The sequence below is a fragment of the Perca fluviatilis genome, chromosome 15, assembly GCF_010015445.1.
Source record: "Perca fluviatilis chromosome 15, GENO_Pfluv_1.0, whole genome shotgun sequence".
NCBI classification, from domain to species: domain Eukaryota; kingdom Metazoa; phylum Chordata; class Actinopteri; order Perciformes; family Percidae; genus Perca; species Perca fluviatilis.
Genome location: NC_053126.1, coordinates 36,822,390 through 36,847,752, shown reverse-complemented (window position 1 = coordinate 36,847,752; position 25,363 = coordinate 36,822,390). Strand labels below are relative to the sequence as shown.

General features: G+C 42.1%; 1 protein-coding gene and 1 long non-coding RNA gene across 4 annotated transcripts in view; one reads left to right on the top strand and one right to left on the bottom strand.

Moving 5' to 3' along the window:
* Positions 1-20,874, top strand: part of si:dkey-225f5.4 — a 24,023-nt gene extending 3,149 nt beyond the window's left edge. For 2 of the 3 annotated variants that reach the window (XM_039823712.1, XM_039823710.1), the window contains exons 4-9: positions 10,076-10,233; positions 10,804-10,946; positions 12,828-13,005; positions 13,197-13,336; positions 14,342-14,504; positions 20,500-20,874. In XM_039823712.1, the coding sequence (XP_039679646.1) occupies positions 10,076-10,233; positions 10,804-10,946; positions 12,828-13,005; positions 13,197-13,336; positions 14,342-14,504; positions 20,500-20,565 (848 nt within the window). In that variant the 3' untranslated portion in view covers positions 20,566-20,874. The remainder of the gene's footprint in view (positions 1-10,075; positions 10,234-10,803; positions 10,947-12,827; positions 13,006-13,196; positions 13,337-14,341; positions 14,505-20,499) is intronic. The other variant, XM_039823711.1, reaches the window with a different exon arrangement.
* A 255-nt stretch (positions 20,875-21,129) lies between these two features.
* On the bottom strand, positions 21,130-25,131 carry LOC120573847. Its single transcript, XR_005641786.1, has 2 exons — positions 25,055-25,131; positions 21,130-21,333 (listed from the first exon to the last, which is right to left on the bottom strand). It is a non-coding gene; the product is annotated as an uncharacterized LOC120573847 (long non-coding RNA).
* Positions 25,132-25,363: the final 232 nt, after the last annotated feature.

The window sequence follows — 25,363 nt, the reverse complement described above, 5'->3', positions numbered from 1 at the left end:
CACAGGATGCTAGTTAACACTACACCTGACAGCAGATAACGTTAGCCTACCGTTAGCTAGTTAACACTACAGTTGGCAGTAGGTAACGTTAGCATAGCATTAGCTAGCAGCTGGAGTAAACACGGTTAAAATGCTGACAGCTAAATGGTGTAAAAGTTTGTCTGTATTTCACTGGAGAGGATTACAACAATAGTCTGTAGCTGCCGTTGTCTGAAAAACAACACAGATGTTGCTGAAATTCGCCTCGCCAGCCTTGTGCTGCATTCAAAGTTGTTTCAAACCCTTTCCCAACCAGTGGTTGTTTTTGTGGTTTAACAGGAATTTACTGGTGAAATAAGTTATTGTTATTACATTTTTTTATAAATCATTTAAATGTTGACCCTGTGGCCTTAGCAATAAACAAGCCGACTGTCGTTTTGGGCCCCTTTTTTTTATTTTTTAGATCAACTATCATATATAAAGTATCGTTTTTTTTCTTCTCGGGGTGGTGGGTGATGTGTCACTTTTTTCAGCCCTTCTGAGTTTGCAGATATGTATATATCTCTGAGAAAGCTCCTTCACTTGTTTGTAACAACAATAACAGACTGATTAAAAGAGAAAGAGAACGCCTGATAGCTCAGTTGGTAAATATAGAGGTTTGACTCCGACCTGCGGCCCTTTCCTGCATGTCATTCCCCCCTCTCTCTCCCCTTTCATGTCTTCAGTTTTCCTATCAAAAGAAAGTCCAAAATCTTTAAAGAAAAGAAGAAAAAAAAGGCCGGGAGAGAGGGGGAGTGCGATGGACTGAAGCGTATTCTACTCCCAGAGTGACGGCTGACTCATTATGAACGGGTCCAGCACGGGTCGAATGCTCTTTGGCGGGTCAGCGGCGTTACACACGTCTTGTGTAGTCTATGAAATGTCTGGATCGTCCCTGGCTGCGCTGCATTTTTATGAACTATGATATTCTGGCCATGGGTCACATCTCTCTCCCAGGTCCAGCAAGCTCTGTCTCACACGCTATTACTCAACACACTGAAGTTAATTCCATTTAATAACTTCTAATGTGTTTTTCGCTGTGGAGAGTTACCAGCGGAACCACTGGTACCAATACAGGTTTCCTCTCATACTTAACAATATACAGCTGTGTTAATAATACAGGTTTCCTCTCATACTTAACAATATACAGCTGTGTTAATAATACAGGTTTCCTCTCATACTTAATATACAGCTGTGTTAATAATACAGGTTTCCTCTCATACTTAATATACAGCTGTGTTAATAATACAGGTTTCCTCTCATACTTAATATACAGCTGTGTTAATAATACAGGTTTCCCTCTCATACTTAACAATATACAGCTGTGTTAATAATACAGGTTTCCTCTCATACTTAACAACATACAGCTGTGTTAATAATACAGGTTTCCTCTCATACTTAATATACAGCTGTGTTAATAATACAGGTTTCCTCTCATACTTAACAATATACAGCTGTGTTAATAATACAGGTTCCCTCTCATACTTAATATACAGCTGTGTTAATAATACAGGTTTCCTCTCATACTTAACAATATACAGCTGTGTTAATAATACAGGTTTCCTCTCATACTTAATATACAGCTGTGTTAATAATACAGGTTTCCTCTCATACTTAATATACAGCTGTGTTAATAATACAGGTTTCCTCTCATACTTAACAACATACAGCTGTGTTAATAATACAGGTTTCCTCTCATACTTAACAATATACAGCTGTGTTAATAATACAGGTTTCCTCTCATACTTAACAATATACAGCTGTGTTAATAATACAGGTTTCCTCTCATACTTAACAATATACAGCTGTGTTACTAACAATTAAAACTGTAGACAAAAGTCAGCAGTTTGGACTGGCGGTGCTGTGTCTCTCCATGTTGCAGGGGAGCCGGGTTTGAGTGAATGGGGGTAGGGGCTGCATGGAGGAGAGATCCAAACACAGGCACGGCTTTCCAGAAGGAATGGGTCATGTAACGCAACATTAAACCATATCCATATAAATGACATTGCTTCGTTCGTGGAGAGGCAGCGGATGCGAGGACATTGGGACCTAGTGAAGTAGAAATATAAAGAACATCAAAGAGATACACTCAAGTTAAGTCCAAGTATCTTGAATTATTACTTTAAAATGTCATTGTATTTAGTTACATTCCACCACTACACATGAGATTCACTGTCAAGACTCCAGAGGATAGTAACAGATGATTAGAGAGAGATAAACAGACAGGAGGGGCAGTCAAAAGGAAGATGGAGAGACTATTTACTTGAAGAACTACCTCCCTGTTAACCCTCGTGTTGTCTTCACCCACCCCGACCATGCTCTTGTTGTTCTCTCTTGTCAAAATAGAAAATTTTCTGACGTTTTTGTCCCTTTTCTTGACACTTTTTTTCAATGTTTTTGTCCCTTTTTTTTTTTTACTGTCTAAACTCCACGGACACCAACTTATTACCACTACTATTACACTTATTTTTCGTAATTCATGGTCAATAAACCTCGTTGGATTTGTGTTGGTCAATCAAAGTTGAGTCAGAATTTTTTTTTTTTAAATGCTATAAAATTGAATAAAATAACTCAAAATTCAATCAAAGTAGTGATCATTAACTGTACTTGTGAACCTGGAACCGTTATTTTCTCGGTAATTTGGTTGGAAAAGAAACCCATATTTTTGTTAAAGGGGTGATAGAATGCAAAACTGATTTCACCCTGTCATAGTTGAATAACGACAGTGGGTAAATAGGACATACGTAGAAGCTCAAAATCCCACTGACACCCCTTTTCTATGAAAATCCCATATTTTGAAACTGCCGCTGAAAACGGGCGAATCCCAACAAAGCTGGAAGTTGACGTCAACCTCCCAAAAACCGGAACCTTTGTCAGCCCATGGGTGTATTAAGAGAACGGTCACGCCCCAACATTTACATAGGCTACACAACTGACCTGAGATCAGGTAGTCTTCTGAATCTAGGTCGCGCAGATCTCTGCTATTCCATTACAAAATTCACTTCTGAATCTTTTTTTATGCGAGAAATCAACTATGTAAAGCTCAAATATGGGCCATTTTACGAAAATGGATGGCTAATTGCAAATTTTGTCCGACTGTGTGTCGGGGTTCAGCGCCGGTGCTGCCTGTGTTGCTGCCTCGCCGCCCGGCCTGCTATGAGGTACTTGGACCTCCGTCAGGACTGGCAGCCCACAGCACTCCATACCCGCGCAAAGTCACCGTCTCTTGGGCTAATAGACAACTAAATGCCCCTGCTCTGACAGAGCTCCAGGGCCTGCAGCTCCCCTCTTCCTGCTAGCTAAATGCCCGGTGTATGTGAGTGAGAGCGCGGTCAGCAAGCTTGTTACACGAGCAATCTCTTACCACAGGTTCCAGTTATCTTATAATGTGTGTAATTATACTGTGTTGAGTTATTTAAACAAACGATTGGCTCCTCTAGCCTCCTCTTAGAATTCCTCTGGAATTCACAAATATTCATTAACTTGAAATCGGACACCGTTGTTAGCTTTATAAGACATTTATCTAGATGTTGTATACGTGGCGAAATTCAAACTGTAAATATACTCGGAATTACACCGAAAATGAAGCTAACTATCCGTGATTTGTAGCTACACAGGTAGCTAGGATTGAAGGGACAGTTGCAGATAACGAAAGCCCTTATCTTCACAAATATTCATTAATTTGAAATCGGACACCGTTGTTAACTTTATAAGACATTTAGCTAGATGTCTGTCTACCCTGTTTGAGACAGAACCAAACTTTTTAGGGCTTACTTTGACTTTATGCAATTTTATGTATGATTTGAAAAATGAAATAAACATTTACTGTGGCATGACGAAATTCAAACTGTAATACTCGGAATTACGCCGAAAATGAAGCTAACCATCCGTGATTTGTAGCTACAAACGGGTTACATCCAGCCGCAGGCTCCATCAATGGGACTCGCGGACAAGCGGCGTTTATTTCCCCATCGTTTGTTTAAATAACTCAACACATTATAATTACACACATTAAAAGATTAACTGGAACTGTGGTAAGAGATTGCTGGTGTAACAAGCTCGCTGACCGCACTTTCACTCACATACACCGGGCATTTAGCTATCAGGAAGAGGGGAGTTGCAGGCGAAAAAACAGTGACTTTGCGTGGATATGGAGAGCTGTGGGCAGCCGTGACGGAGCTCCAAGTACCTCATAGCAGGCGGGGTCTGTGAAGGAAGGCAGGCCGGGCGGCGAGGCAGCAACAAAGGCAGCACCAGCCGCTGAACCCTGACACACAGTCTTACCAAATTTGCAATTGGCCATCAATTTTCGTAAAACGTCCCATATTTGAGCTTTATATAGTTGATTTCTCGCAAAAAAAGTCTCAAAAGTGAATTTAATAATGAAATAGCCCGATAAACAATGTATAACTTTGCAGTGTCTGAAATATGAGACCTGCTGTTGAGTCTCCCATGTGTTTCTATGTAGTTTGCTCAAACCAATCAGCACGTAGCTCATTCTGAATATTCATGAGCATACCATATTTGGAAGAAAAGCTCTTGAAGGTTGAGCTTTGTGAGGTTGGGTTTGTATGCAGCCTGTGAAGACCCAGACATTAAATGAGTTTAGCAGAAGTAAGGGTGCTCATGTGGACAAACATCAGAAGGATGGGAGTGAAACTATACAGCCAGGTAATAAACACTAGGCGCAGGGCCGTAGAAGTATTGAGGTAATTTAGGCACTGTTTTCATGACAACACTCGCAGGTGAAAACGTAAAAATATTTTATCAGATGTTCTTTTCGTTTCGATGGTGACTGTGTTTTTGGGGCTTAAAAACACCAAAAAGTGAAAACACCCTCCAGTGTGGAAATCTTAAAAATGCTCCACCGTCGTGTTCCTGTCTAAAGGGTAGAAATGCTGTGTGTGTGTGTGTGTGTGTGTGTGTGTGTGTGTGTGTGTGTGTGTGTGTGTGTGTGTGTGTGTGTGTGTGTGTGTGTGTGTGTGTGTGTGTGTGTGTGTGTGTGTGTGTGTGTGTGTGTGTGTGTGTGTGTGTGTGTGTGTGTGTGTGTGTGTGTGTGTTGTTTGAAGCAATAACTCCACCTCCTTGTCTGTCCAGGCAAAACTGTCAGCTTTTGTTTTGGTTTGGCTTACTAGGAACAGTGGAGGAGGAGAGGAGGGAGAGCGCAGGAGAGTGAGAGGGAGGGAGGAGGTAGAGAGGAGGAGGAGGGAGGGAGGGAGAGAGGATGAGAGGGAGAGAGGAGGATGAGAGGGAGAGAGGAGGAGGATGAGAGGAGGAGGAGGAAGGTTCTATGCAGGTGTGTGGACTTGGTGGTGTTGTGTGCATACTACATCATAGGGCTGGGGGTAAACGATTATTTATTAAACGATTAATCGGGCGATTATTTTATCGATTAGTCGACTAATCTAACGACTAATTGGACGATTAATATAACGATTATTTTTCTGTTGCTCGATTAATAAAAACCATAATGTATCTCAAATAAATACCAAAACATTCTTAATATACTTTATTAAACAACAGTTTTGCACAGCAAAAAATCTTCTGCTTTACACAAAATAAAATAAATAAAATAATTTTACTGTTATACAAAATGAAAGGCCAGCCTGTTTACTCTTTTACAGTATCAACATAACTCTTGTTCAAAAAATTCAAAAGTTGTAGTGCAAAAAAACACTGTGCAGTGCACAGTGTAGACATTTCTGAGAGTGTTTAACACAATATAAAATTCCTGTTTTCAGTTTTACAGTCCCAACAAAAGCTACTGCAATCTGCTTGCTACCGTTAGCTAGATCTAGCAGCTGTGCACTTTGGTGGTGCTAGGCTAACCAACGCATCTTAGCTCTCTGTGCAGTTTGTTCGTTCTAGGTTAGTAGCTGACGTTCACGTTAGCTAATGTTAAGAAATCCTAAAAGACGTGTTCGTTCGACTACTGAGGAGGAAGGAGAGGCGGGGTCCAATTGAAAGATTAAGCTAAAGGTTTAATGAACAACACGATGAAAACGACATGACAAAATAATCAAACCTAAAACATGAAAACACTGCCAGCAGTGGACTGCAAGACATGCTTCCCTTGTGGGGTCACAGTCCGCAGTCCTGAAATCATCTCTGTTTCTGAATTATATTCATGTCTCTCAGGTTAAGGACACACCTCTGAATTTCAGGTTTACTCCAGGTCACAGATACAGGTCGTTTATCATGGTAGTGCCAATTCTATTCAAGTTTACAGAGTTAGCATTTCCTTTGTTCTAATCAAGTCTGGCCCCGCAGGGAGTGGCTCCCCAAAAGTTGTTTAAACAATAAGGGCCCTATCTTGCACCCAGCGCAATTGCCTTTGTACACCGACGCATGTATCATTCCTATTTTGCACCCGACGCACAGCGAACTTTTCCCTCCACAGACACACGTCGGTAAATTAGGGAATGTATTTGCGCTCCAGGGGGAGGTTCAGAGAAAAGAGGAGGCGTGTTCCGGCGCAAACGTTATTGGTGCTATTTTGCAGTTTCAGAAAACAATTCCGCCACTGACCAGGAAAAACCTGGTCTAAAGTCAGTGGCGCTAGTCTAAAGTCAGTGGTGCTAGTCTAAAGTCAGTGGCGCTAGTCTAAAGTCAGTAGCGCGTTATTCAGATGCTATTTTAGGGGCGCATGCTTGGCCATAATGTAGCGTGTGCACAACGCGCATACACTTCTCTCATCTACACGGACGCAGCAGTTCCCATTTTTGCAAACCATACATAATTACAAAGGAAAATATTACTGAAAATGCGCTTCAGGTGTTTGGATAGATCAGGAGGCACTTTACAGTACAGTCTTCAAAAAGTCCCAGCATTCTTTGTGGCTTGTTGTGATGAACATTTCCATGAATCATGGATGTGTTGATGACATAAAAGAGGAAATATTAGAGGACTTAAGGAGACGTGATGTTGAACTACGGCGGGATCTGGTCCGGGAGTAATGCGCGATGTGCTCCTGGTGGAGCGGGTGGACGGAGATGGAGTGGGGGGGGAGGAGGAAGGGGCACAACAGGTGCAGGTGGTGCGTTTGGAGGCCCACAATCCATGGCTGCAGCAATCCTCTCCAGACTTGAGGAGATGCGCCCGAGGGGCCGCAACAACATCACCACCCGGCCAAGACGGGCATTTATTACTTTGCCGCATCTCGCATCGGCAGCTCCCGCTGGCGTGCGCCAGGCAAATCCGCCGTCATAATAGCAATCTGCCATGGAACAAGTTCGCCTGCTCTTAAAGGGAATGTGAGATGACTCTCTGATTGGTTTATTGCACGTTACGCCCAAACCACACCTAGCTACTTCAGACCAACCCATTTTAGATTTGCGTCGGGCGCAAGAGTCATTTATCCCGCTGGTATCATAGCAACAGCGCCCGAGATCCGCCCACAAAGTTACTTGCGTTTTGCGTTTCATACTTGCGTTTCAGATCGTTAAAATAGGGCCCTAAGTCTTCTAGAGCATCTACATTCATGCTAAATGACAGATATGACCTGATGATTCTTTAGAAGCTTGAGAAGGTGTGAGCCAGACAAATGCTAATTAAGTGTGGTGTGATGCAATCGGTATTGTTTCAGTGTTCTTTTCTAGCTACAGTGTTCATTTAAAGGGGTGATAGAATGCAAAACCGATTTTACCCTGTCATAGTTGAATAACGACAGTTTGGTGGGTAAATAGGACATACATAGAAGCTCAAAGTCCCACTGACACCTCTTTACTATGAAAATCTCATATTTTGAAACTGCCACTGAAAACGGGCGAATCCCAACAAAGCTGAGTTGCTTACGCAAGCGTCTCAAAATCCGGAACCTTAAGAGAACGGTCACGCCCCAACATTTACATAGGCTACACAACTGACCTGAGATCAGGTAGTCTTCTGAATCTAGCTAGGTCACGCAGATCTCTGCTATTCCATTACAAAATTCACTTCTGAAACTTTTTTATGCGAGAAATCAACCATATAAAGCTCAAATATGGGCCGCTTTACGAAAAGGATGGCTAATTGCAAATTTTCTCCGACTGTGTGTCGGAGTTTAGTGCCGGTGTTGGTGCTGCCTGGGTTGCTACATCGCCGCCCTGACCGCAGTGTCATCGAGCTTGTTACGCCCGCAATCTTTTACCGCAGCCCGCAGGTTCCAGTTAATCTTATAATGGGTATGTGTGTTGAGTTATTTAAACAAACAATCGGGAAATAAACGCCTCTTGTCCGGAAGTCTCATTGATAGAGCCGCGGTGAGATGGAGTCCATCAATGAGAGCTAGCTAGCCTCCTCCTAACTCTGACATTCACAAAAATACATTCAATTGAAATCCGAAATCGGACAAGTGTTAGCTAAGCTTTGTAAGACCTTGAGGAACCTGTAATATTCATGCCGTGACGAAATTCAAACTGTAAATATACTTTAGTTATGCGAAAGTGAGCAAGCTGCGATATTTCCCCATTGTAATTACTGGGACATATAGCAAGCAGCTGCTCGTCCTACAAAGAAGCCTTGCGTTCATAAAAATGCCTTAAAATCAAATCGGACACAACGGTTAGCTTTATAAGACATTGGGGAATGATGTAATATAAGTGCGCGGACGGAAAATTCAAACTGTAAATATAATTTAGTTATGGCGACAGTGTAGCTAGCACGGCGGTATTTCCCCATTGTAATGAATGGGACATATTGCAAGCAGCTGCTGGTCCTACAAAGACGCCTCACGTTCATAAAAATGCCTTTAAAATCAAATCGGACACAACGGTTAGCTTTATAAGACATTGGGGAATGATGTTTAATAAGTGGCGTGACGAAATTCAAACTGTAAATATAATTTAGTTATGGCTAAAGTGTAGCTAGCTAGCTGCGGTATTTCCCCATTGTAATGAATGGGACATATAGCAAGCAGCTGGTGGTCCTACAAAGACGCCTCGCGTTCATAAAAATGCCTTAAAATCAAAGTGGCGTGATGAAATTCAAACCGTAAATATATTATAGTTATGCCGGCAGCTGGCCGCGGAGCCCCGTAGTGCAGTATCCACAAAGGGTGACTTTGCCCTGGGTATGGAGCCCAGCAGGCTGCCGCTTTCTCGTCAGACTGTGTGGAGCTCCTAAAGTCCGACACGTCTTACCAAATTTGCAATTAGCCATCAAATTTTGTAAAACGGCCCATATTTCAGCTTTATATAGTTGATTTATCGCTTAAAAAAGTCTCAGAAGTGAATTTGGTAATGAAACATTGCAGTGTCTGGAATATGAGATTCTGTCGCTTCTCTAATGTATGTGTATTGGGGATTCGCTCAACCAATCAGCGCGCGTCTCTAATATGTGCGTATGGCAAGTCGCTCAACCAATCAGCGCGCAGCTCATCTAAATATTCATGACCATACCATATTTGGAAGAAAAGCTCTTGTTACAAATAGGGCCAAAACACAGGGATGCATAAGGGCCAGTAAAATATCAACCAGGCCATTTTCAGCCCAACCAATGTTACATACCCCATTAGGAGACCATAAGGAACAGTGTGAAATACCCTATAGAATCATTCTATCACCCCTTTAACTAAATGTATATTTTTTATCAGACATCACCAATGGTTTTTACAACCTAACCCTAACGTTAGCTACTATAGATAGCTGTGTTCTGCAGTCGTAAGCTAGCTACCATTCAAGCCAACATTAGATGACAACATTAGCTGTCTGGGCGCCAGTGGCTAGCTAACGTTAACATTAGCTACTAACCTAGCACGAACAAACTGCACGGAGAGCTAAGATGCGTTGGTTAGCCTAGCACCACCACGCAAAAGTCGACGTAATTTAGACGTTGATGCGTCAACGTCATCGACGCGTCGCTACAGGCCTACTACATCACATTTCACACACTTTTTGATTTCCCACCAAAACTCTTGTCTAAACGTGGAATAAAAAGTGACAACGTAACACCACTTGCGTTTTCTTTTGAGATTGTTTCCGTCTAAACATAGCCTTAGTTCTCTAGATGATCTTGTTGTGTTGATGCTTCTACTGTGTTCTTGTTTCTGTTCTTGTTTTCTGTTCCTTTTCATATTCAGATGGTGGGGCTCGGAGGCGCTGGAAGGTTCTGAAGGCGGAGAACAGGTCGGTGGTGGAGGAGACGGAGACTCTACTCACATCTCTGCAGGACAGAAGTCAACAGATCCAGGACAGAAGACACACACTCACACAGCTGGTTCAGCAGCTGGACAGCAAGGTACACACACAGACACACACTCACACAGCTGGTTCAGCAGCTGGACAGCAAGGTACACACACAGACACACACTCACACAGCTGGTTCAGCAGCTGGACAGCAAGGACACACACACACACACACACACAGACACACACTCACACAGCTGGTTCAGCAGCTGGACAGTAAGGTACACACACAGAGAGACACACACTCACAGCTGGTTCAACAGCTGGACAGCAAGGTACACACAAACACACACACACACAGACACACACTCACAGCTGGTTCAGCAGCTGGACAGCAACGTACACACACACTCACACAGCTGGTTCAACAGCTGGACAGCAAGGTACACACACACAGACACACACTCACACAGCTGGTTCAATAGCTGGACAGCAAGGTACACACACACAGAGACACACACTCACACAGCTGGTTCAGCAGCTGGACAGAAAGGTACACACACACACACAAAAAACTACCAACAAAACAAAAACCACTACCAACCACTCTGAAAACGACCTCAGTCTAAACTCAAATTGAATCTAGAAGTAATAACTCTCATCCCCTCGTCGTATCTTTCAGAAGCAGCAGAGTAAACAGCTGGAGGAGTCTCTGCAGAAGGCCCAGAATGCATTGCAGTCCTGCGATCATCAGCTGACCCAGCTGAAGGCGGAGTCAGAGGTGGTGCTCGGCCAGCTGATGATCTGGCAGCGAATCAGAGACGAGTGAGTGTCACCAGGTCACACCAGGGCCACGTTCAGTCTCAACACAGTGAGCAGCCTGTTGCTATGGTTTCCGTGTTGAACGCCATGTTTCCTCTGAACTGTGTGCAACGGGCCTTGAGAAATGTTTCCTCTGGTTTATTGGCTGTGTCCCAGCTGACAGCCAATCAGCAGAGACGTACTTTAACTCGTAGTGATGAAGAGACCGAGCGCACACAGCAGGGTGTTCAACGCACCCCCGTTTCAGTTTAAACACCTGTTGCTACGTGTTGTTTCGGTGGAACATGGCCCTACATAGTTGTATATACACGTACAGTGTTTCCTCTATGTTGATTTTGTAGTGGCGGCCCGCCATGGCAAAATTTCTGTCGCCATGGTATCAGAAATAGGGCAGACGCAAAATGTAGTCGCGGTTGCCTTTTAAATGATCCTGCCGATAGTGGCGGGGTGGAAATCAGGAGAGTCGTGACTTTTCCCGGTGGGCCGGTAGTGTTTGGAGGCCGCGGCGGCCGGTCTGATAATGGTTATACATCGCAAGTTCTTTCACCACCATCCGGCGGCCTGGCGTGCAGCCGCTGCCAGCTGGTCCAACGGTGCAGCCTCTTCTCAACCCTTACGGCGGGCTGCAGCAGCCTCTTATTTCAATACAAACACTCATCTGGCTGATCAGAAAGCACTAACGGTCACAACCATGTGTAGGATTTTCAGAAATATAGGGGGGTCAGTGAGTGGCCCCTCCCCAAATGGCATAGCCCTGTTCGGCTTATGATGTAAAGCCATCGACCGCCTCTTTTTTTTCTTCGTTACGCTTGGTTCGTCTATCGGTAACGTTAACAGTTTGTGTGAGTCTAATGATGGAAAGCCAAAAAAGAAAAAGGGAAAGGTGGTGCTGAGATGCCTGCCGACTTAATGCCCATTGGCTGTCGCTCACATTGCAATTTAACAACAAGTAAAACTATTGAGAGGTTACTGGGCCTGTCCAGTTTAACTCCACATACTGTTGTGTTGATGGAGTTTATTGTCAAAACGTTCGCTTACTTCTGAGTCGACTATTAAACCAACAGCTCCACCAAAACCGCCACGGCGGTGGGTCCGTTCTGGTTGGCCAACATTCAGCTTGTCAGTTCTGTCAGCTCATCGTCCTGATATCAAACATCTGGAGACATTATTGGTTGGACAGACCTGCCCCCCACTGTTAAAAAACTCCGAAAGGAAACCCTGCACGTAGATACAGCACACCTCCTGTGATATTAAATTCAACACGTTTCTAACAGTACAATATTGTAAAACACATTTTCATCTGTGAAATGTTTTCCATGTTGCTTAGTTTGGAATTTCATCCAAAAGTCTTCTTCTGAGTCTTTATGGTCAGAACAGTCAGATGTCAGTCCCAGGATGACAGACGCATCTCACCAGCCAATAGCGACGTCTACGTATATATCTACAGTATATTTTAGATTCTTCAAAGTAGCCACCCTTTGCTTTTTTTGATAACTCTGCAAACCCTTGGTGTTCTCTCAATGAGCTTCATGAGGTAGTCACCTGAAATGGTTTTACCTTCACAGGTGTGCTTTGTCAGGGTTCATTAGTGGAAGTTTTCCCCTTATTAATAAAAAAGCAAAGGGTGGCTACTTTGAAGAATCTAAAATATAAGATATGTTTTCAGTTATTTCACACTTTTTTGTTAAGTACATAATTCCATATGTGTTCATTCATAGTTTTGATGCCTTCAGTGAGAATCTACAATGTAAATAGTCATGAAAATAAAAAGGAAACTCATTGAATGAGAAGGTGTGTCCAAACTTTTGGCCTGTACTGTATGTCACTTCCCCCCCCTGGCTGGGTCCTCTGATTGGTCACTAACTCCTGTTCTCCACCTGTCAGGCTGCAGGCGTACGTCTCCGCCGCACAGGACGTCATGCAGATCAGCCTGCTGTCCTTCAACCAATCAGAGCTGTGTGTGGAGCTCAGGCCACGCCCCTCCTCGCACCTGTCGTCCAATGATCTGGAGCCACTGAGGCTGTCTGTCACCTGGAGCCATGACGACCGCTTCACACTGCAGGTAAGATCCTCCATAACATGACCCAAACCTTCTTAAAGTGACAGTGTATCTGTGCTGATTGGTTAACCCTTCTCTGTGTGTGTGTGTGTGTGTGTGTGTGTGTGTGTGTGTGTGTGTGTGTGTGTGTGTGTGTGTGTGTGTGTGTGTGTGTGTGTGTGTGTGTGTGTGTGTGTGTGTGTGTGTGTGTGTAGGTGACGGAGGGCCCGGCCGGTCTGGTGGAGGACGGCGTGTCTGGCCGGCGCTCTGCGCTGAGCGCCGCTCTGCTGGAGGTGATGCAGTGTTACGTCGGCCAATCAGAGCTGCTGTCTGAGATCCAGAGACTCAGATCCAGGTAAACCTCCATTTCCTGTTTTAAGATCTCAAACTGTCAGTCGGTGATGATGAGCGAGACCTCTGACGGCTCTGATCAGACTGAAATCTGTCAGATCAATAATCTGACACTGCTGAGACTGACTTCACATCCTCTGAACCAGCTGTACATAGTTTAGTTTAGTTTATTAGTTTATAATGTCGTGGACAGTCCCCCTTAATGAACTGTACAGTAAGAGAAGCAACTTTAGCCTCAGTGGCTCATTTCCAGCTTTAGTCCCCAGCCAGCTGACAATAGGCATCCTAAAATACAATGGTAAACATATTAAAATGAATTACATTACATCTGTAATAACATTGCATCTATAATAACAGCAGGCCTATGCAAAAAGGGTTAAACATACAATAAGTGGCATACAAACAAGCACATATAATGGCCATGGCATTAAATCAGTCCATTCAGTTAATACAATACGAAGGAGACGAGAAAGGAGAGAAGTCTCAGAGGACACGTTGAGAACACATACAAGACATAACCTGGAGGCAGGCAGCAGAGATGGAGCCACAGCAACAATGACTACGTCACATCAAACGCACATCTGACAGATTAATGGGTGCAGTCATAGTTCTCAGACTGCCATGTTTTAAGGTCTTTTGTGAAGGTGGAATATGTATGTATACCTTTGATTGTAGTGGGCAGTGAATTTCCAGTTTTGTAATGCCATAACAGAAAATGATAATTAGCCAAATGTACTTTTCCTGAATGGAATTAGAAGGTCACCTCGTGCGGTGCTTCTGGTGATATGACTGCTGTTGTTACGTTGTATAGGAAAGAGTTCAAAGGAGGAGGAGCAGTGTTCGGCAGAATTTTGTACACCAGACACACACAGATAGACACAGAGACCCACACAGCTAATTAATGCATCTCTGTACTGGACACTGATCTCCATTGTGTGTGTGTGTGTGTGTGTGTGTGTGTGTGTGTGTGTGTCTGTGTGTGTCTGTGTGTCTGTGTGTGTGTCTCCAGTTTTGCCATCGACTGGCGTCCGTCTCAGCGTGTTCTCGTCTACCTGAAGTCAGCGCTGTTGGTGTGTGAGCTGGAGGTGGACGAGGGATACCCGAGCAGAGGAGCAGCCCGCCTGCTCTCTGTACGGAGGGACGGACAACCTCTGGACACATCTGGACTCAAGGTAACACCCCCACACACCATGGTTACTCATCTGGTACTGTAGTACAACCACTAAATCACTAAGGAATCCTAACCAAAATATCCTTAAAGTACCAGCAGTAGAAGTTGTCATTATTAGGGTTGAGAAGTGTTTCTGTAACAAACTGAGGTAATAAACACAGAATCTGACCACGAAGAATTTAAACAAAGTCAGTAAACTCCTAATGTTAACACCTCTTTCCCCCGAGCACTAAAATCTGCTGAAAACCAGAGATGGGAAGTACCAAAGTACAAATACTCAAGTAGATTTTTCAGATATTTTTTATTTTTGTTCCAACTTTTTACTTTTACTCCTTACATTTTTTAACACAAATATCGGTACTTTCTACTCCCTATATTTTACAAAATTGGCTCGTTACTTTAGTTTCAAATAATTTCAGTGGAGTTAACGTTATTATTTTTTGCGTCATCAATACCGAATTTAATCTAATTGGATGGGAATATACGTTGAACTTGACGCACCACTACAAGACGACTCGACAGATTCGGCGGCATTCATTCACGGCAAATCATTGCACATAGCACATAGTAGTATGGAATACCATAGACCGTTAAAGAAATCGACCACCAGATCCCGTTTCTCTGGTCTGAGACCAGTGAAGGATATCAGAAGTCTCTTTCCCGGTGATGGCCAGCTTTACTGAGCAGCCTCCAACTGACAGAGACAGCGTAAATGTGACGTGAGCAACCTGTCTGAAAGTGTGAAGTCTTCTGGTAGCTGTGCCGAGAGAAATCTCAATCATTCCCAATCTTACAGAGACGGAGAGCGTAGGTATATGTAAGGAGATAACATAGACACAGGCTAATTACTGATCACTAACATGCTAGTTAACATTAGTCATTACTGATCACTAACATGCTAGTTAACATTAGTAATTAAACCTAAACAGCTAACGTAAGTCCAAACTGCCTGTGAGCTTCTCCTGTACTATACGGTAATTCCTCTACTGTGTGACAGTAAGTCTCGTGGTTATGACCCAATCGTTAGCCTATTGTTATAAAAGCGTCTGCTACGGAGCCATAACGTGAGGTACAAGGTAATGGAGCCTTTTATACATTGTCGTGTTTCTTTAGAAATAAACAATGGACAAATAGAGTCTTTAAACGCTTCAGATGTAAAGTTATTCGCAGTCAAAGTGACGTCAAAATGAATGGCAGTCAATGGGATGCTAACGGCGGGTATGGCTTGTTAGCATTAAAATGGCGCCATAGGAGCTACGTGTTGTGGAGAGAGGATTACCCCCTTGCGTATTACATTTATTATTATTAACACTCCGGGCCCTATTTTAACGAGCTGAAACGCAAGTATCAAACGTGAAATGCAAGTAGCTTTGTGGGCGGATCTCGGGCGCTGTTGCTATGATACCGGCGGGATAAATGACTCTTGCGCCCGACGCAATTCTAAAATGGGTTGGTCTGAAGTAGCTAGGTGTGGTTTGGGCGTACCATGAAAATAACCAATCAGAGCGTCATCTCACATTCTCTTTAAGAGAAGGCACGCGTGTTCCATGGCAGATTGCTATTATAACGGCGCACGCCAGCGGGAGCTGTCCGGGATGCGGCAAAGTAATAAATGCCCGTCTTGGCCGGGTGGCGATGTTGCTGCGGGCTCTCGGGCCTCCCCCCACTCCATCTCTGTCCACCCGCTCCATCAGGAGCACATTGTGCATTGCCAGTCCCGGACCAGATCCCGCCGGAGTGTCCAATCCCGCCGTAGTTCAACATCACGTCTCCTTAAGTCCTCTAATATTTCCTCTTTTATGTCATCAACTTTTTGAGGACTGTACTGTAAAATGCCTCCTGATCTATCCAAACACCTGAAGCACATTTTCAGTAATACTTTTCCTTGTAATTATGTATGGTTTGCAAAAGTGGGAACTAGGGCTTGACATTAACTTTTTGAGGCACTTGTCCTTTGGACAAGTACATTTACGTTTCAATTGTGTCACAAACCGGCTCATGGCCTGTGGCAAATAAATGAGGGGACACCAACAACAGGTATAGGCCAATCAAAAGATATTTTATTATAAATCAAAACTAGTAACTTTAAATAAAGAAAAAGGAATGAGGTGTGAGAGTGTCATAATGTAAGGTGTATGTAAAGTGCATGGATGAATGAATCTGTATAGGTGTAAATGACTGAGTGAAAACTAAGTAGAACTATAAAGGAACAAACCAAACCAAGTCATACCTGGAGGAGCAGAGAGAGAAAACAGAGTTGTTAGAAGCAGCTTAAATATGCTGAGCCCAGGTGGCTCCAATCCCTAACGACCCTCTGCCTGCAGGAGGAACCTCCCCTGCACTGCAGAGGCGGGGTCGTAACAACGCACAAAATTCACTTGTCCGGGTAAAGATTTATCATTTTATAAAAAAAAAAATTGTTTTGCTAATGCAGAATTCGAACAAACCGTTAAAAGCATCCAAACTCTATCAACCTTAATAAAATTCAGTTGAAACAGTAGAAACAAATGTGTCCCAACAATAGATTTCCCCTTCAACAAGTAAAAAGGATCTCCAGACTCCATAATACAAAATTATACTTTGCACGCCGGTGTACAGAAGTTAATATATTGAGATTCTAAGTCAATATTTTAAAGTTTCTCATTACTTTCAGATTCCTAGTCAATATTCTGAGTTACTAAGTCAATATATTGAGATACTAAGTCGATACTTTGAGATATTAAGTCAATATATTGAGATACTAAGTTATTGAGATTCTATGTGAATATTTTAAAGTTTCTCATTACTTTCAGATTCCTAGTCAATATTCTAAGTTACTAAGTCAATATATTGAGATACTTTGAGATATTGAGTCAATATATTGAGATTGTAAGTCAGTATTTTAAATGTTCTCATTGCTTTGAGATTCTTAGTAAATATTCTGAGTTACTAAGTCTATATATTGAGATACTAAGCAGATATATTGAGATTCTAAGTCAATATTTTGACCAGAGGTAGTGGAAGGAGGAATTTTTTGTAGACATAAAAATGGATTTTGCCACTAAATGTTGGTATTAACTTTTCTATTTCACTTTCTACCCGGCAGAGGCTGATTTACCAAGGGATCCTTTAAAAGGTGTAGCTACTTTAAAGTTGATTATTAGCTGATATTTAATCCGGCGAGTCGTGAGCTGAAGTTTTACAATAACTGAGGGACAAACGAGCAGCGGAGTACTAAAGCTACGAGGCAGAGAGCCAGCCGCTAAATGAGTCAGATTAACTTCATGCTTCATCCACACAAAGCACACTGCTATCTCCACGAGTGACCGCTGTATTCAGCTTGTTTTCTGTCAACGATGTGGCAAGCTAACGTTAGCTAACTAACACCGGCTGGCTCGCCGTGCTTTCGTGCTGCATTGCTTACAGAGAATGTCTGAACAGCGGGCTGGCTCTAACGTTAGCGGCCCGCTGACCTGCTGCAGCTGGGTCCGCTGCCCCGGATTGTTGGGGGGGTGGGGTGTATCGTTTAAAATCCGTAACGTAGACGTAATGGGTGGCAAATAACGTGAAGTAACATGGCATTTTATTTTGTTTGAGTTTTAACTTGTCCAGTGGGGCAAGTAAATTTCTCTTCCACTTACCCTACAAAAAATCCACTTGTCCCGGACAAGCCTTAATGTCGAGCCCTGGGAACTGCTGCGTCCGTGTAGATGAGAGAAGCAAGGTGTATGCGCGTTGTGTGCACGCTACATTATGGTCAAGCATGCGCCCCTAAAATAGCATCTGAATAACGCGCCACTGACTTTAGACTAGCACCACTGACTTTAGACTAACACCACTGACTTTAGACTAACACCACTGACTTTAGACTAACACCACTGACTTTAGACTAACACCACTGACTTTAGACTAGCACCACTGACTTTAGACTAGCGCCACTGACTTTAGACTAGCACCACTGACTTTAGACTAACACCACTGACTTTAGACTAGCACCACTGACTTTAGACTAGCACCACTGACTTTAGACTAACACCACTGACTTTAGACTAGCACCACTGACTTTAGACTAACACCACTGACTTTAGACTAGTGCAACTGACTTTAGACTAGCACCACTGACTTTAGACTAGCGCCACTGACTTTAGACTAGTGCCACTGACTTTAGACTAGCACCACTGACTTTAGACTAGTGCCACTGGCTTTAGACTAGCGCCACTGGCTTTAGACTAGCGCCACTGACTTTAGACTAGCACCACTGACTTTAGACTAGTGCCACTGACTTTAGACTAGTGCCACTGACTTTAGACTAGTGCCACTGACTTTAGACTAGTGCCACTGACTTTAGACTAACACCACTGGCTTTAGACTAGTGCCACTGACTTTAGACTAACACCACTGGCTTTAGACTAGCGCCACTGACTTTAGACTAGTGCAACTGACTTTAGACTAGCACCACTGACTTTAGACTAGTGCCACTGACTTTAGACTAGTGCCACTGACTTTAGACTAGTGCCACTGACTTTAGACTAACACCACTGGCTTTAGACTAGTGCCACTGACTTTAGACTAACACCACTGGCTTTAGACTAGCGCCACTGACTTTAGACTAGTGCAACTGACTTTAGACTAGCACCACTGACTTTAGACTAGCGCCACTGACTTTAGACTAGTGCCACTGACTTTAGACTAGCACCACTGACTTTAGACTAGTGCCACTGACTTTAGACTAGCACCACTGACTTTAGACTAGCGCCACTGACTTTAGACTAGTGCAACTGACTTTAGACTAGCACCACTGACTTTAGACTAGCACCACTGACTTTAGACTAGCACCACTGACTTTAGACTAGCACCACTGACTTTAGACTAGCACCACTGACTTTAGACTAGTGCAACTGACTTTAGACTAGCACCACTGACTTTAGACTAGCACCACTGACTTTAGACTAGCACCACTGACTTTAGACTAGCACCACTGACTTTAGACTAGCACCACTGACTTTAGACTAGTGCAACTGACTTTAGACTAACACCACTGACTTTAGACTAGCACCACTGACTTTAGACTAGCACCACTGACTTTAGATTAGCGCCACTGACTTTAGACTAGCACCACTGACTTTAGACTAGATTTTTCCTGGTCTGAGGCAGAATTGTTTTCTGAAACTGTAAAATAGCACCAGGGAACGTTTGCGCCTGAACACGCCTCCTCTTTTCGCTGAACCGCCCCCGGGAGCGCAAACACATTCCCTAATTTACTGACGTGCGTCTGTGGAGGGAAAAGTCTGCTGTGTGTCGGGTGCAAAATAGGAAGGATACATGCGTCGGTGTACAAAGGCAATTGCGCTGAGTGCAAGATAGGGCCCTCGGATCCATGTTGAAAGATTGACTTGCTGTCAGTTCATTTCTTATATGCTGCTGCCATCTAGTGGTTGTTAGTTGTAACTCCTATAGTGATGTTTTAGGCCTGTTGGCACACATCCATTTCAAATGTGTTCCAGCTTCTCAGCTTGACCTCTAGTAACATTTGGCTGGTCCAGGTAGCTCTGTCATTCAAAAGCCTACTTTTACTTTTATACTTGAAGTACATGTCCCAGCCTGTACTTTGTAATTTTACTTTTACTACTACTACGTAAAGAAGTTAAATCAGTACTTCTACTTTTACCAGAGTATTTTTTAACACAATTATCTGTACTTCTACTTGAGTACTGGAAGTACTTTTGCCATCTCTGCAGAAAACTGAGAAAACATAACATCACTTTTAAACAGGGCCAAACGATTTGGGGAAGATGTCTGATTGTGATGTTTCTGCAAAATCTTGCGATTTAAGTTTATTTGCGATTTATTGATTTTAAAGTTCAATATTCACCGTGTAACAGATAAAACATGTCATGGAGGAGCGTTATGATTTTTATTTGCTCACAAATGCTGTGCCGTAATAAAACTAATGTCTGTCTCTCTCTCTGTCTGTCTGTCTGTCTGTCTGTCTGTCTGTCTGTCTGTCTGTCTCTCAGCCTTATAAATCTGTCCTCAGTCTGACAGACTGGTTGGTGTTTCTCTCCAGCAGTCCTCTGATCTGACCACTCTTCCCCTCTCCTCCCTCTCCTCTCCTCTCCCTCTCCCCCCTCTCTTCCTCTCTCTCCTTCTCCTCTCCTCCCTCTCCTTCCCTCTAATCCTTCTTCTCCTCCCTCTCCTTTCCTCCCTTTCCTCTCCTCCCTCTCCTCTCTCCTCTCACTCTCCTTCCTCTCCTCCCTATCCCTCTCCTCTCCTCCCTCTAGCTCCCCTCTCTCTCCTCTCCTCCAGTTATTATATTAAATGTGTTTATCACATGAACTCTTGTTTCTTCTGAATATTTGTGTCAAAATGTAAATAAACTCTTAACACCAACACAAAGCTGTGAAATGGGACTTCTTACATATTCATATCACATTAAATCTCTGATCTTTTAATAAAAACATTAACAAATACTTAAAATAATATATAAAATGTTGTGATGTGTGCAAGAATAAACTCTAATTAAAGCAATAATTATGTGTAATACACATGTTTACTAAAGTTTAATTAAATGTGTTTATCATGTTTTATAAAGTGTAAACATTATTTCAGATGACAAGAAGCAGAAACTCAGTCATCAACAGAACAACTACGTTTTTGAAATTTATTCATAATGAAAGTTCACAGAGGTTGTTCAGATATAGTGTAAAGGACAGACGGAGAAAGATGGTTGGACCTCCGAGCCGTTTACAAAAAGTCTGTGTTCCCTCTCTCTCCTCCCTCCCCTTCCTCTCCTTCCTCTCCTCCCTCCTCCCCATGAGCGTGAAGGAGGCGGGGCATCGCCACAGATGACCCTGAAAGACACGGCGAGAGAAGGTGTTAGATATTATTCTGGGATGTTCAGACAGAATCTACTACATTCCTGTTTCATCTTCTGATAACGCAAAGCGCTGAGTGTTTATAAAAAGGAGAAAATAAATGGAAACACTCGAGATTACTGCAGTCAAAGTACTAATACCACACTGTAGAAATACTCTGTGACAGTAGAAGTGTGTAAGTATCATCAGGAGAATGTAGTTAAAGTATGAAACCATTGTAGAAAGAGTAAAGGATCCAAACACACACACACACTCTCTCTCTCTGTGTGTAAAGGATCCAACCAGTTGTGTGTTTAATGGTCTCATCAGCTCAGCGTGACTTGTAGCCATTATATTGTCAGCTAGTTTACTTTAGAATCAAACATCAGATTTATAAACTACATGTGTTCTGTGGGCAGGAATCTGAATGTGTAAAGTAACTAGTAACTAAAGCTGGAACAGATGAATGTAGTGGAGTAACTAAAGTAACTAGTAACTAAAGCTGGAACAGATGAATGTAGTGGAGTAACTAAAGTAACAAGTAACTAAAGCTGTAACAGATGAATGTAGTGGAGTAACTAAAGTAACTAGTAACTAAAGCTGGAACAGATGAATGTAGTGGAGTAACTAAAGTAACTAGTAACTAAAGCTGTAACAGATGAATGTAGTGGAGTAACTAAAGTAACTAGTAACTAAAGCTGTAACAGATGAATGTAGTGGAGTAACTAAAGTAACTAGTAACTAAAGCTGTAACAGATGAATGTAGTGGAGTAACTAAAGTAACTAGTAACTAAAGCTGTAACAGATGAATGTAGTGGAGTAACTAAAGTAACTAAAGCTGGAACAGATGAATGTAGCGGAGTAACTAAAGTAACTAGTAACTAAAGCTGGAACAGATGAATGTAGTGGAGTAACTAAAGTAACTAGTAACTAAAGCTGGAACAGATGAATGTAGCGAGAGTAACTAAAGTAACTAGTAACAAAAGCTGGAACAGATGAATGTAGCGGATAAATAAAGTAACTAGTAACTAAAGCTGTAACAGATGAATGTAGCGGAGTAACTAAAGTAACTAGTAACTAAAGCTGGAACAGATGAATGTAGTGGAGTAACTAAAGTAACTAGTAACTAAAGCTGGAACAGATGAATGTAAAAGATGAATTGCGGAGTAACTAAAGTAACTAGTAACTAAAGCTGTAACAGATGAATGTAGTGGAGTAACTAAAGTAACTAGTAACTAAAGCTGGAACAGATGAATGTAGTGAGTAACTAAAGTAACTAGTAACTAAAGCTGTAACAGATGAATGTAGGAGTAACTAAAGTAACTAGTAACTAAAGCTGTAACAGATGAATGTAGTGGAGTAACTAAAGTAACTAGTAACTAAAGCTGGAACAGATGAATGTAGTGAGTAACTAAAGTAACTAGTAACTAAAGCTGTAACAGATGAATGTAGTGGAGTAACTAAAGTAACTAGTAACTAAAGCTGTAACAGATGAATGTAGTGGAGTAACTAAAGTAACTAGTAACTAAAGCTGTAACAGATGAATGTAGTGGAGTAACTAAAGTAACTAGTAACTAAAGCTGTAACAGATGAATGTAGTGGAGTAACTAAAGTAACTAGTAACTAAAGCTGTAACAGATGAATGTAGCGGAGTAACTAAAGTAACTAGTAACTAAAGCTGTAACAGATGAATGTAGCGGAGTAACTAAAGTAACTAGTAACTAAAAGCTGGAACAGATGAATGTAGCGGAGTAAATCAAAGTAACTAGTAACTAAAGCTGTAACAGATGAATGTAGTGGAGTAACTAAAGTAACTAGTAACTAAAGCTGTAACAGATGAATGTAGTGGAGTAACTAAAGTAACTAGTAACTAAAGCTGTAACAGATGAATGTATGGAGTAACTAAAGTAACTAGTAACTAAAGCTGTAACAGATGAATGTAGTGGAGTAACTAAAGTAACTAGTTAAACAGCTGTAACAGATGAATGTAGCGGAGTAAAAAAGTAACTAGTAACTAAAGCTGTAACAGATGAATGTAGCGGAGTAACTAAAGTAACTAGTAACTAAAGCTGTAACAGATGAATGTGGGGAGTAACTAAAGTAACTAGTAACTAAAGCTGGAACAGATGAATGTAGTGGAGTAACTAAAGTAACTAGTAACTAAAGCTGTAACAGATGAATGTAGCGGAGTAACTAAAGTAACTAGTAACTAAAGCTGTAACAGATGAATGTAGAGGAGTAACTAAAGTAACTAGTAACTAAAGCTGGAACAGATGAATGTAGAGGAGTAACTAAAGTAACTAGTAACTAAAGCTGGAACAGAAGAATGTATGAGTAACTAAAGTAACTAGTAACTAAAGCTGTAACAGATGAATGTAGCGGAGTAACTAAAGTAACTAGTAACTAAAGCTGTAACAGATGAATGTAAGCGGAGTAACTAAAGTAACTAGTAACTACAAGCTGCAACAGATGAATGTAGCGGAGTAACTAAAGTAACTAGTAACTAAAGCTGTAACAGATGAATGTAGCGGAGTAACTAAAGTAACTAGTAACTAAAGCTGTAACAGATGAATGTAATGGAGTAACTAAAGTAACTAGTAACTAAAGCTGGAACAGATGAATGTAGCGGAGTAACTAAAGTAACTAGTAACTAAAGCTGGAACAGATGAATGTAGCGGAGTAACTAAAGTAACTAGTAACTAAAGCTGGAACAGATGAATGTAGCGGAGTAACTAAAGTAACTAGTAACTAAAGCTGGAACAGATGAATGTAGCGGAGTAACTAAAGTAACTAGTAACTAAAGCTGGAACAGATGAATGTAGCGGAGTAACTAAAGTAACTAGTAACTAAAGCTGGAACAGATGAATGTAGCGGAGTAACTAAAGTAACTAGTAACTAAAGCTGGAACAGATGAATGTAGCGGAGTAACTAAAGTAACTAGTAACTAAAGCTGGAACAGATGAATGTAGCGGAGTAACTAAAGTAACTAGTAACTAAAGCTGGAACAGATGAATGTAGCGGAGTAACTAAAGTAACTAGTAACTAAAGCTGTAACAGGTGAATGTAGCGGAGTAACTAAAGTAACTAGTAACTAAAGCTGTAACAGGTGAATGTAGCGGAGTAACTAAAGTAACTAGTAACTAAAGCTGTAACAGGTGAATGTAGCGGAGTAACTAAAGTAACTAGTAACTAAAGCTGGAACAGATGAATGTAGCGGAGTAACTAAAGTAACTAGTAACTAAAGCTGGAACAGATGAATGTAGCGGAGTAACTAAAGTAACTAGTAACTAAAGCTGGAACAGATGAATGTAGTGGAGTAACTAAAGTAACTAGTAACTAAAGCTGGAACAGATGAATGTAGTGGAGTAACTAAAGTAACTAGTAACTAAAGCTGTAACAGATGAATGTAGTGGAGTAACTAAAGTAACTAGTAACTAAAGCTGTAACAGATGAATGTAGTGGAGTAAAAAGTCCAATATTTCTCTCTGAAATGTAGCGCAGTAGAAGTAGAAAGTGGCACAAAAAGAAAAGACTCAAGTACCTCAACATCTGGACTGAAGTACAGTACTGGAGTAAATGTACTCAGTTACATTCCAGCGCTGCACTCGAGTAAAGAACAAGTATCTTAAAACTGTACCTGCTGTGAAGTTTGATTAGAAGTGACTCAAGCGTTAGTGAAACTGTCTGAAGGGTTAAATAAAGCGCTGTGTGTTTCTACCTTATTGAGCAGATAAACTCTCCACCAGGTCATTCCTCGGGATCTTCATCAGAGAATCTCTAGTCATCCCCCCCGCCGGGGGGAAAAAAAAAAAAAAAAAGGGGGGCGGTTCGCGCGCGTTGGCGCCTTTCAGCTCCTCGCCTGTTGGGATTTTTTTATGTTTCTCAGGTTCCACTTGAAAGAGTCAAATTCGTCATCAGTCAAGTCCCGCAGGATGGTCAGAAGCGTATCGTTGAGAATGGTGTCGGCTTCTGTCCTGTTCAGATCAGAAAACAGTTTGAGACGCCGGTTTGGTAGCTTCATTTTTGA